At 34.4% G+C, this 13288-nt stretch overlaps 1 protein-coding gene across 2 annotated transcripts; it reads left to right on the plus strand.

Moving 5' to 3' along the window:
• The first annotated feature begins 1186 nt into the window (after window positions 1-1186).
• On the plus strand, window positions 1187-11431 carry snx8b (sorting nexin 8b). 2 transcript variants are annotated; one of them, XM_048197281.1, is made up of 12 exons: window positions 1187-1330; window positions 1739-1788; window positions 2979-3119; window positions 5609-5729; window positions 5834-5970; window positions 6057-6137; window positions 7723-7883; window positions 8755-8884; window positions 9022-9090; window positions 9323-9454; window positions 10263-10412; window positions 10508-11431. In XM_048197281.1, exons 3-12 carry the CDS (start codon window positions 2982-2984, stop codon window positions 10643-10645), a joined length of 1257 nt encoding a protein of 418 aa, XP_048053238.1. In that variant the 5' UTR covers window positions 1187-1330; window positions 1739-1788; window positions 2979-2981; the 3' UTR covers window positions 10646-11431. The 2 variants fall into 2 exon arrangements, with proteins under 2 accessions (XP_048053238.1, XP_048053239.1); XM_048197282.1 differs by lacking the exon at window positions 1187-1330 and having other exon boundaries at window positions 1692-1788.
• Window positions 11432-13288: the final 1857 nt, after the last annotated feature.

A 13288-nucleotide genomic window follows, 5' to 3' on the forward strand; every position in this document is an offset into this window, starting at 1 on the left:
ATATCTAAACATGATCCAGAAGCGCAGGCGTTTTCTCTGGGCCAAGGCTCATTTAAAATGGACTGTGGCAAAGTGGAAAACTGTTCTGTGGTCAGACGAATCAAAATTTGAAGTTCTTTTTGGAAAACTGGGATGCCATGTCATCCGGACTAAAGAGGACAAGGACAACCCAAGTTGTTATCAGCGCTCAGTTCAGAAGCCTGCATCTCTGATGGTATGGGGTTGCATGAGTGTGTGTGGCATGGGCAGCTTACATCTGGTAAAGGCACCATCAATGCTGAAAGGTATATCCAAGTTCTAGAACAACATATGCTCCCATCCAGACGTCATCTCTTTCAGGGAAGACCTTGCATTTTCCAACATGACAATGCCAGACCACATACTGCATCAATTACAACATCATGGCTGCGTAGAAGGATCCGGGTACTGAAATGGCCAGCCTGCAGTCAAGATCTTTCACCCATAGAAAACATTTGGCGCATCATAAAGAGGAAGATGTGACAAAGAAGACCTAAGACAGTTGAGCAACTAGAAGCCTGTATTAGACAAGAATGGGACAACATTCCTATTCCTAAACTTGAGCAACTTGTCTCCTCAGTCCCCAGACGTTTGCAGACTGTTATAAAAAGAAGAGGGGATGCCACACAGTGGTAAACATGGCCTTGTCCCAACTTTTTTGAGATGTGTTGATGCCATGAAATTTAAAATCAACTTATTTTTCCCTTAAAATGATACATTTTCTCAGTTTAAACATTTGATTTGTCATCTATGTTGTATTCTGAATAAAATATTGAAATTTGAAACTTCCACATCATTGCATTCTGTTTTTATTCACAATTTGTATAGTGTCCCAACTTTTTTGGAATCGGGTTTGTATTAAAATATGAGGTTATTCTCTCAATGAAATGGTAACAGAGGTGTATGAATGTGTGGGTGACTTGAGACAGCCTCTCTGCTTGTCTCTAGTTATCAAGCAGCTCTGTTGCAAAGCTTTTAAAGTCTGTATAAAAACCCTAAATCTTTTGCCTGGCCACTCTCATTATTATAACCCAGTTACATAAGCTTTAATTCCAGCTTGCCGTCCAAGAGGCTGTGATGTTTTTTTTAAAGAGGTCCTATCCTCTTAAGATGATTAATGGTAATATGTGTGTGTTGAGGGATGCAAAGAGTAGGGGAGGGAGGGAGGGAGAGAAGAGGCGGTTATCTGATCTGTTGGTGTTGTCAGTCTGTACAGCCACAGTCGTAAAGCGTGAAGAGGGCAGTCAAGGTGCGAACGAAAGTCTCCTGGGGATTGCAAAGCGAAGCCAACTTCATACACATCAGCAATCTGGTAAGTAATGAGGAAATATTTTAAAACCATTACACTGAAAAAAAAAAAAAAAAACCATAACATTTTCATGTGAGCTTGTGCATTTGATGAAGAATACTGTTTTACATGTGCATTCATGTCAACAAAAAAATACTAAAGATAAAGTATTAGAAATGTATTTTAAATGATATTGCTTCTTAAAATTGTTTCATTGGTAGACACTTTTTGAAATCAACAGTGTAAAGAACTGTTTATATTTAAAGGTATATGATTTCATTGCTGTGAATGTTTTTTTTTTGTATTATTGTACTTTTTTTTTTGTAAGACCTTTTTGTATTATATGACAGTGTTTAAAACAATGTTAATGTGCTTTGTCACAGCTATACGTGAATTATAATAGCACGTTTTCGTCTTTATTTCGCTGGTCAGTGCATTGCTCTTGAGGATTGCCTGAAATCACCCATTGCCCCAGTGACAAGGTAACAAATCCAATTTTCGCAAAGAGCTTACAGACCCTAAGAACACACCAAGACGTGAGAGACGGACAGACAGCATAAAGATTGTATTTACATTTAAGATGCCTATGTAGAATAAACACATAATCATTCGTAATTAAAATAGAAAATAAATCATTTTAATAGATGCTGAATGGCAAAACACAACTCATGCATTTACATGTTCCTAGCAAGCCTTATGCACAATGAATATAAACCATCCCATTGTTATTTACACGAAAAATAGTCATGGACACTCGTTTGAAGCATAGCTGGTGTTATCTGATGTGAAATAGGTCACTTTGTTCTACAGAAGATTAAAACGCTTCACTTAAATCATATTGGGGATGATTCTAAATCCATCACAATATTCCCTGTATGTACTTTTTTTTTTTTTTTTTTTAGTAATTTGCATGAGTATTATATAATACAAAATGGATATTGAATTTCCAGTTAATCAACCACAATTATTTCAAAAGCAAAATCATCCTCTCATCTACAGAGTAAAAACTGACTATAGTAAATAAATAACAAACATGAAACATACAGTAAAAACAATAATTTTGTGACATATTGTTACCATTAACTGAAATTTCTGTTTTAATATATTTTAATGTTATTTATTGATGGCAAAGCTGAATTCAGAAAAGCAGTCTTCAGTGTCACATGATCCGTCAGAAATCATTCTATAATATGCTGATTTGGTGCCACATTTTTTATTATTGCTGCGTAATATTTTTGTGGAAACTGTGAAACATTTGATTTCAGGATTCTTTAATGAATAAAGTTCAAAAGCATTTATAAGGTCTCATTTGTTAACATTAAGTTAATGCATTAACTAACATGAATTACCGCATTTATTAACCTTTGTTAATGTTAGTTAATAAAAATGTTTGTGTTCATGTTGGCTCACAGTGCATCAACTAATGTTAACAGATTCAAGTTTTGATCTTAAAATGTATTAGTAAATGTTGAAATTAACATTAACTAAGATTAATAACAACATTATGAACATTATAGATTTTGAATGTTATAATAAAACAATGCAAACACATAAAAACAAAAAACATTAGTGTAAAGTTGATGTCAGGCTATTAAAATTTTGTGCCATTAAAATTTTCTGTAGAGCGTTTCAACAATTCTGTTAACTGGACCTTTTGTGTGTTTCTTGTCAGAAAATGCATCTGGGTCAACAAAGCCCCATGGTGGATGGGCTATCGCTAAAAGAGCTGGGGGACAGTGTGCTGGTGGAGATAGAGCCCCGAAGGAAAGGACTGGCCTTCCTCAAACATGTGGAGTACCGTATTGTTAGCAAGGTAAACTAAATATGTATTTATAATACTTTAAGCATTAAAGTACATTATTGATATACTTACATACACACACACTAGTGCTAATTGATTCTGGATAAATTGAGAATCATGATTAGTTTTTGTTGTTTAAAACAAAGTCCCTTTAAGACAAGTTATTTTACTCAGAGGCCATCTTTGAAACGCGGCCATCTTTGAAGTGCAGCTCCTATCTCTTTGAATGGGGAAACATCAAATTCACCAAAGCTGTTTGCCAAGCTTTTGATTAAAGGTGCAATATGTAAGAATTTTGCAGTAAAATATCCAAAAAACACTAGGCCAGTGTTATAAATTTTGTTCACTTGAGTACTTACAATATCCCAAATGTTTCCAACTATTTGTAATTTTAACCAAGGCCTGTCAATGGCGTCATACCCGCATTATCCTCGGTTTCCGGTTTTATTTGGTAGAAACCATGGAAACACCAAAGACGCTTTAATATATTACATGTTTTAATAGACAAGGGAACAACTGCTTTGATATATTTATGGACAGAAAACTAATTATTGTTATATAGCTCAACACGTTTAGTTTAAATCTAATTTTCTTGATTTTTCAAGCAGAGAAAATGCCTCAGAGAAAAACACTATTTTGTCAAATAGCTTACATAGCATTATCAGATGCAGCTTTATTTTTAGTAACAGTAATACCGAATTTTCTCCATCATACAATACATTTTAAAATTAATTGCATGCCATTTATCAACACAAGCCATCCAGCATTTAATATATTCTAAAATCGATCTAACTTACTGCAGTGTGCAACAGTGAGTCACAGCAGCTGCCAAGCAAACGCACAGAGTAACATTATAACATCATTTTCAACACACTCAAATGTATCTAATATGATAAACAGATCTGCGTTACCTCATTTTCATGACCGGAGAAGCGGCGCCGGCGACTATGTCATAATAAAAGTCCCGCTGCTCGTGAGGCGTGTGTTGCGCAATCGCTCCAGCGGCCTCGTTCAGCTCCCACAACACTCGGTCCTGCTCTGCTTCATACTACAGTAACATTAATAACCGCATCCATGAACATGATTTCTTCCCGAGTCCTATCCCGATTATTTCCATGTGATTATTTTATGTGAAGACCACATGTCCTAAGATTCCGTGCTCAAACTTGGTGTCATCAAGCTACGCCTTTGTTTTGAATAGGCCTCTAGCGACCTCTAGCGGACAGAAAATATTACATATTGCACCTTTAAAGGGTTAGTTCACCCAAAAATGAAAATTCTGTCATTTATTACTCACCCTCATGCCGTTCCACACGTAAGACCTTCGTTAATCTTCAGAACACAAATTAAGATATTTTAGTTGAAATCCGATAGCTCCGTGAGGCCTCCATAGGGAGCAATGGACACTTCCTCTCTCAAGATCCATAAAGGTACTAAAAACATATTTAAATCGGTTCATGTGAGTACAGTGGTTCAATATTAATATTATAAAGCAACGAGAATATTTTTGGAGCGCCAAAAAAACAAAATAACGACTTATTTAGTGATGGCCGATTTCAAAACACTGCTTCAGGAAGCATCGGAGCACAAATGATTCAGTGTATCGAATCATGATTCAGATCGCGTGTCAAACTGCCAACGGCTGAAATCACGTGACTTTGGTGCTCCGAATAGCAGATTCGACACACTGATTCATCTGTGCTCCGATGCTTCCTGAAGCAGTGTTTTGAAATCGCTAAATAAGTCGTTATTTTTTTTTTTTTTGGCGCTCCAAAAATATTCTCGTCACTTTATAATATTGATATTGAACCACTGTACTCACAATCAATGAAATCTGACAACAACTGTCTCAAAAATGTTGTTTCTAAACGCTCAAATCAGGCAAAAAAAAAATCTGTCATATTGTGCATTGCACTTTCTCCTATTCAAAACAATACGAGTGATGCATCTTGCATTAAAATAGATCACGATTCTCCCACAATTCTGAATAGACAACTAAACAAATAACATGTAATTTACTAGAACTTCTGAGAAAAATTTTAATTGCTGCAGTCTATTTAAAAAATATTTAATTAATTTGAATGAATTATTTAAAAAAAAAATTGAATGAATGATTCAATGACTCACTCATAAATACTAGATGAATCAGTGTTTTTGAATGAATCTCCTTAATGATTCAATGACAAATAGGCTTACATTTTTTTTAACAGCCACTTGTCGCCACTGACTGGCGTAACAATGTTACAATACTGTGTGTTTGAAAAGATGGTTTGTGAAGCTGTTTCATACCTAAACATGACAGATGCTCTCTCTAGCTCAGCGGCAGCACCAACGCAGACTTGAATGTTCGCTGTGATCTTACTTTGTCAAAGGTTTAATAGACATAGCCGAATTGCTGTCACTTTGGAATAAGATCTCAAGGGTGTTTTAACAATTTATAGTGTAGCTCTAACACATACATATCCCTAGAAATATTAAACTATTCCATCTCTTTTAAATAGTGTTTCCAGATCCCGGTTCAGCGCAAATACAGTGATTTTGAGGTGTTCCACGGTCTGCTGCTGCAAAAGTTCATCTACAGGATGGTCCCGCCTCTGCCCCCTAAACGCATCCTTAAAGGGGGTAAGATTTGAACTGTCCTCAAATGAACTTGCTTCTGAAGCCTCATTATTAGTATTATACCACTAAAACTCTCTATTTTTTCTAACTCTCCCATGAACTCTCAGTTTTGAACTCAGTATCAGACCGAGAGTTTAACGACAGTCGCCGCCGTGGTCTACAAAGGTTCATGACCTTGGTGATCAGACATCCAGTCCTAGCAGGAGATGAGTTGGTCAACATCTTTCTGTCAGCAAGCAGCGCAGTAAGTCCTGCATACCAGCAGATGGCAGTAAACTAATTATACTTTTGGAGTAATACATTGACGTTTCGTCCTTTTTCATGTTACAGGATGTTCAAAACAAGATGCGTGATGCATATAAAAAGACAGGTGATGAGTTTCTGACCTCCCAAATAGCGTTGCATGGCAAGGTGGGTAAAAATAACATAGAAATTAAATAAAAAATGACATTCCGCGTAAATATCTTGGTTTTGGTTTACAGAGTTGGGTAACCCTGTTGAAAAAACCAACATATGCTGGTTTGGTATGTTTTGAAGCATGGCATCTGGTTTAAGCTGGTCAAGTGCCGGTCCTAAACTAGTCCTAAGCAACTAGCTCCAGCTCAGGACCATCTTAAACCAGCTCATGACCAACTAAGAACCAGCTCAAACCAGCTCCATACATCAAAACATACCTAATCAGCATATGCTGTTTTTTTCAACAGGGAAATTACTCTAAAAAAGTAATTAATCATTACTAGCTACGAATTACATCTTCAACAGTCTAATTAGATTACTGTACTAATTACTCTTCAATCCCCCCTCTCCATTTCAGCCTCAACCAGTTGAACAATAGTACAAGGACAGACATGAAACTGCTCTTTTAATTATTTCAAATAAATAATATAAAATTTCATAAATTATTCTTGAACTGACCAAAATATTTAAAGGGTTAGTTCACCCAAAAATGAAAATTCTGTCATTTATTACTTACCCTCATACACCCGTAAGACCTTCGTTCATCTTCAGAACACAAATTACGATTTTTTAGTTGAAATCCGATAGCTCCGTGAGGCCTCCATAGGGAGCAATGGACACTTCCTCTCTCAAGATCCATAAAGGTACTAAAAACATATTTAAATCGGTTCATGTAAGTACAGTGGTTCAATATTAATATTATAAAGCGACGAGAATATTTTTGGAGCGCCAACAAAATAAAATAACGACTTATTTAGTGATGGCCGATTTTAAAACAATGCTTCATGAAGATTCGGAGCACAAATGATTCAGTGTATCGAATCATGATTCAGATCGCGTGTCAAACTGCCAACGGCTGAAATCACGTGACTTTGGCGCTCCGAACAGCAGATTCGATACACTGATTCATATGTGTTCCGATGCTTCCTGAAGCATTGTTTTGAAATCGGCCATCACTAAATAAGTCGTTATTTAGTTTTTTTTGGCGCTCCAAAAATATTCTCGTCGCTTTATAATATTAATATTGAACCACTGTACTCACATGAACCGATTTAAATATGTTTTTAGTACCTTTATGGATCTTGAGAGAGGAAATGTCATTGCTTGTTATGCAGGCCTCACGGAGCTATCAGATTTCAACTAAAATATCTTAATTTGTGTTCTGAAGATTATTGAAGGTCTTACGGGTGTGGAACGACATGAGGATAAGTAATAAATAACAGAATTTTCAATTTTGGGTGAACTAACCCTTTAAAGGGAGAAGGTTACATTAAAAACATAGATTTTAACATTAGACATTTTGATCTTAAATCCACTAGTGTTTTATATACAATTGTTCTATAGTCAGATACAGTATTTAATGCAATTGCATCAGAAGTAACTGTGATCCCTTACTTTACTTTTCAAGGGAAAAGTAATTGAATTACAGTAATTTATTACTTAGTAACGAGTAACGGCCAAAACTGTTGGTATATATCAAAGAACCAAAGGGAAATTGAAAGGGAAATTAATACACAAAATGAATATTGTCATTTTTAAGGTGAACCTACCTGAGGAAATGCGGAGCCAGGCTGCTGCTAATCGAGAGGTCATTGCAAGTATCCACAGCAGTTTCAATAAACTCAGAGATGTAGCTGAGCGGATGGCTCAGCGCTCACGAGAAAACTCAACGGATCTGCTCATGTTTGGAAAAGACCTGAGGTGAACTATACTGAAGACTTAAGAAATCGTCATTAATTCTCTCTCTCTCTCTCTCTCTCTCTCTCTCTCTATATATATAATAGAAATATTTAAATAAAAAGTATAATAATCAAAATAGTAAATGTAGTGATACATAAAATATCAAATGTATGTGGCTAATTTGTACAATGTACAAAAGCTGCACAAACATGATCTCTTAATATGATCTCTTAATATGAATATTATTGATAACATTAAATTATTAATTTAATATTTATAATTAAACATCTATTAGAAACTTTTAAAAGAAGTGTCTATTTTTCTATCAATGTATAGATCATTTTTAATTTTTGTGGAAGTGCATGGTATGGTTTCTAACACATCATAGAATGATACATATTCAATGATGGTGTTATTTTATATAGTTATATATTATGTAGTATCATTAATATAATATTCTAGTATAATATTATATTTAATATTATTGAATTATTTTTATTATAACATTTTATATTTTCTGTTTTCATTTTAATTTAAGTTAAAGTTTTAGTAATTTTGTAAGTAATTTTTAGTATTTTTTAAGTAAGTTTTTAGTAATAAAAATGTTTATATAGTTTTTATCCATTTTTATTTTAGTTATTTTAGTACTTCAAGTTAAATTAAATTAAAATGAGTCATTTTTTCTTGGGAACTAGCTGAAATTGAAAAATGTTTAAAATTTAAAATGTTTATAGTTTATTTTATTTCAATTAACAGTTCTTTTATTTCAAGTAACGTAAATGTTATTAATGGTTTTAGTTTTAGTTAACGATAATAACCCTGATATGTTATATGGAAAATATGAAAGTCTGTGTGTGGACGAGTCAGAGGTTATTAGTTGATTCTTCAACAGTGAACTGGGCTCGGACACACCAGACCTGCCACTGAACGCTACGATGAGCAAAGCATGGAAAACACAGAGGAAGTCGCTTGGAGAGCTGTCAGGAGAATTCGGTCTTCTCGCAGACAAAGCTGCACACCAGGTACTAAAACAGATCTTTATTAGTCTAATCACAAACACCACTACAAAAGTAACTAAAATGATGCAGATAAATGATCTGCATTGATTTGGTTGAACAGAAATTAAACTGAATATTTCCAAACCCTTTTTATACTCCAGGGCAGCAGAGAGGAGGATGAGGTGGTGGAGAAACTGAACCTTCTCCTCGAACAGCTGCAGTCGTATAAAGTGAGTACAGTCCGTAGAAAACTTTTCATATTAATTTGTGCCACAAAATAGTATTTAACAGATGTTAAAGGGGCATATGGAGCTGGTATAAGATGGAATAATTTAAGGAGTTTTGTCTTTTTTAATGTATTATTAAACCAATATCTGTGAAAGGATGGTCATTTTACACTTTAACAATTCAACTGTAATGGCATTCCCATGTTAATATATTTGCATGTGCGTGTCTGTGTAGGACTTGTGTGATCGACATGACAGCGGTGTGTTACTAGAGCATCAGAGAACGTTTGAAAAGCGCAGCGGGCCTGTGGCTACACACTTAAAATACCAGAGCAGCATTGAGCAGCCAGAGTCTCGACTCACACAGGTAACACATACAGTATAGCACCACCAACAGACAAACTACACTTAACCAAACTTTTTTTTTTTTTTTTTTTGGTGTGTGAGATTGACCTGTTTTGTTGTTGCCGGAGCACGAGTTCTTGAATCTCTGCCCTCTTCTGGAGGGGGTTCTGGGAGCAACAGCTCATTTGCATTTAAAGGGACACACTCAAAATGATTCACACACATTTTTTCTCATTCGAGAAGCCATTTTACTCGAAAACACATCACAATAGGAAGCTCTGGGTAGTAACTAATTATGTGTCATCTGGATTACGTGCAGATTCCAAAAATTAAGTTCCAAAGATTCCAAAAATGAAAATACTCATAATACCAGAATACAGTTACTTTTTTATTGATTACATGATTACTTACAAAATGGCAGGAAATTATTTAGAAGTCATTGATTCTTCCTAATCCTTTCTTATTATAATTTAACTGATATTGTGATAATGCTTTTATACAATAGTTTAAAAGTATAAAAATATATTAACATGACGTTAATATTGAGTAACTTACATTTTAGACACAATTCTTCCAATTACTTTGTCCAGTTTTGCTCTGCCAATGGAAAAAGATAAAACAAAGCCAAAGCAAAATCAACTGCTGAGCATCGAGCAACGAGCACACACAGTAGTGAATCATCGTTTGAATGAATCGTTTGAGTGAATGATTCAAAGGTGGCTACTTTGATGGTCACTTTGTTGCCACCTGCTGGCATAACAATGTAACCAGCAGAAAAAATCCACACCTCTTACAGGTGAACTAAATACTATAATTCTGTCTTCCTACAGCAGGAAAACACGATTATCACCATGGAAATGAGGAGCTATTTCTCCCTTTTGTGTCTGCATCAAGAAACCCAGATGGTCTTCACCCATTTGCCCCTTGTAACTTCAATACTGGGGACATTTGTCCACTCACAAATACAAGGGCACAAAGAGGTACCAATTTTCAATAACAACTCTATTACTGATTATTTAGCAGTTCAACACTATTTGTATTTACACTGTGTGAACTGAGTATTTTCATTCCTCAGATGGGTGATGTCTGGGGTGAACTTCATCCAAAACTGAAGGATCTGTTTGAGAACACTAATGAAGCCTCATCTCGCCCCTCTTCTCAAACACACACCTTCAGAGGACAGAAGACCTGTGCTGTCATTGGTCCTGCATAACCAGTCCAAGACAGCAAATATGAGGGAAATTCCCAGCCTTTTCTCAACTCCCTAAGAACTCAGTATACTGCTTCATGCCATGTGTTTTCCTTCTCTTGAGTGTACATACTTTAACACTTTTCTTTATTACTTTTCCAAATGTGTAAATACAGAGAACACAGTGGCCCTAAAACATATCTGAACACTTAAGGTCACCTAAAAATTTAATTAGAGACAAAATATCAAACTGTCTGCTAACCAAATGTGCAATCAAAACTAACTTCATTTTTGTTAATGTTAACTGTAAAAAGGTCATGGCAACATATGGTTTTACATTACTTAAGCTCATAAAAATAAGCCATTTCAATACGAGATTCAACTATTTTTTAAGTAAATATAATTTAAGTTGAAATGAATTTTTTTTTCATACTTGAAAATTTAAGGACAGCATCTAAACTTAAGTTTTTAAGTTGAAATAAATGAATTTATTTGATATTTTGCTATCTAAAAGAAAGACATTCAGACCTGTTTTATTGTGCCTCAAGTATTCAAATACGTTTTGAGGCCACTGTATATTCAGAAAATATAGAATATATTTATTTAAAAAACATTTAGTAGAAAAACACCCTTTGAAACTAACATGTCTTCATTTTTGACTTTTTCATTGAATTCCCATTTTTTCCCTTTTTCTTTTAATACCTGAACCACATATGTTTTGATGCAGTACATGGTTACATATTCAAATAAATAATTCCAGATCTTCCAAAACCTGCTCATCTCATATTTTTTTCAGGTAACCCAAAATAATATTTAATTTTAGCAGGAACTTGCATAATATTCAAAGATTACATGTGTTGTCCACAATTTGAGTATGGATGAAAAGGTTAATCTGAAATGACCCTTTGTAGAAATTCAAAGAAAGACAAACGTTACTCTGGAAAAATATTTTTTAAGCAAGACCAGCTGATTTAATGTTGAGAAAGCACCTGTCCTCGAAAACCACCCACAGCCATCTCCAGTGTTGAGGGTAATGCATTACAAGTAACTTGAGTTATGTAATCAGATTACTTTTTTTAAAGTAACAAGTAACATATTACTTCTAAATTTACAACAAAACATTACTTTTTCAAATAAGTAATGCAAGCTACTTTTTCCGCATTTATTGACCTCTATTGTACAGGCATGAATTTGCATTTCCTTTAGCCTGAGGCTTATTCATTTCATGTTTGGTGTGAAAGGGCCTTTACAGGGCCAAAAATAGATTTTTTTTTTTTTTTTTTAAATTAAAGAGACAAACAAGCCCAGCTCAGGTGAGAAAAAGTAACACAAAAGTAATGTAATGCATTACTTTCCATAAAAAGTAACTAAGTATTGCAATATAGTTACTTTAAATATAGTTACTTTATTAGGAAGTAACGCAATATTGTAATTGATTACTTTTAAAAGTAACTTTCCCCAACACTATAGCCATCACACATACAAAGGACAAGACCGATAAGTTTTATACAAATGGCAGAGTATCATTTAATAATTCCAGATGTCAGGTATGGTACAGCACAGGAGTTCTGTTAGTGTCATTGTTTTGCACCGGTTAGCATGCAAATTAAGCTTGCAGCTAGTTGATGCATTTATGCTAAATGCTTTATCAGTGAATACAATTATTTTTAAAAAATGATTTCAAATATAAGTGTGCAGTCAATTGCACTTGATTACTCTCAGCTGAAAAGAGAGAAACAACAAAAAATGTAAGAGAATTTAAAAAAAATAATAATGAGAAGGAACAGCAGAGAAAGTCTAAGATAAAATCATGTAATTTTCATCATTTTTACCAGTGGTGTTAATCTGAACAGTCTATACAGTTATGTTTGTTTGTGTACATTAGATTCAGTCTTTATATTTTGAACATCCTGTCTAAAATTAAACTCTTTAGCCACACATTATAGTCTCCAAACGAGTGCCAAACACATCAAATACACAGAAATGGGCCTGTTTTGGTGTTTGGTTGAGCCGCAAAATGTCAAAAGTAAGTTTAATTTCATATTGAATTATTTTTCAATGTTATTATTTTTATTATTATATATAATATTTGAAAGATGTGACCACATGAGGGGAAACAGGGAAAAGGCAGTGTAATCTTCACAAGTTAAAACAAACTTCTTTGTTTTTATAATGTTTTTACAAGAGAATGAAAAGTACATTTTAATGGCCATATGTCAACTCATAATTTTATTGTCAACTAAAGTGAGTGCTCTTCCTCTTGTAAAACCATGAATACAGTAGAACATGCACACATATGGGAATAACAGAAGTTTAAGAGTTTAAGTTCACAGCTTTGCAAAAGGGACCATAAAGATCCTTATAAATAAACAAATATGGGCGATGGAGCAGTCAAAAGTAAAACAATGTTTCCTGTTTGAGCTTCACTATCAGTGCTGAATAATGTCTTAGCCCCGCCCCAGACTCACGCTATTGGTTCAGAGCAGTGTTTTGATCATGCCAGAGAGACGAAATCAATGTACGGATGATTCATTTTGTCTCTGCATATTAAGCAATGTCAAAAGTATTTTAAAGATTTAAAAAAAGACACAAAATACAATGTCGTATATAAAGAGAATTCGGGGGGAAATAGGAAGAATAAAGGCTTTGCCATTTTTCTACATATTT

This window comes from Megalobrama amblycephala, linkage group LG7 (genome assembly GCF_018812025.1).
Source record: "Megalobrama amblycephala isolate DHTTF-2021 linkage group LG7, ASM1881202v1, whole genome shotgun sequence".
NCBI lineage: Eukaryota > Metazoa > Chordata > Actinopteri > Cypriniformes > Xenocyprididae > Megalobrama > Megalobrama amblycephala.

Excerpts from the sequence above, each read along its gene's own strand:
- snx8b (XM_048197281.1), top strand. The coding sequence starts at position 2,982 with ATGCATCTGGGTCAACAAAGCCCCATGGTGGATGGGCTATCGCTAAAA. Across the intron at positions 8,885-9,021 it reads CAGACAAAGCTGCACACCAG|GGCAGCAGAGAGGAGGATGA; the intron begins GTACTAAAACAG and ends TTTATACTCCAG. Across the intron at positions 9,091-9,322 it reads AACAGCTGCAGTCGTATAAA|GACTTGTGTGATCGACATGA; the intron begins GTGAGTACAGTC and ends GTGTCTGTGTAG.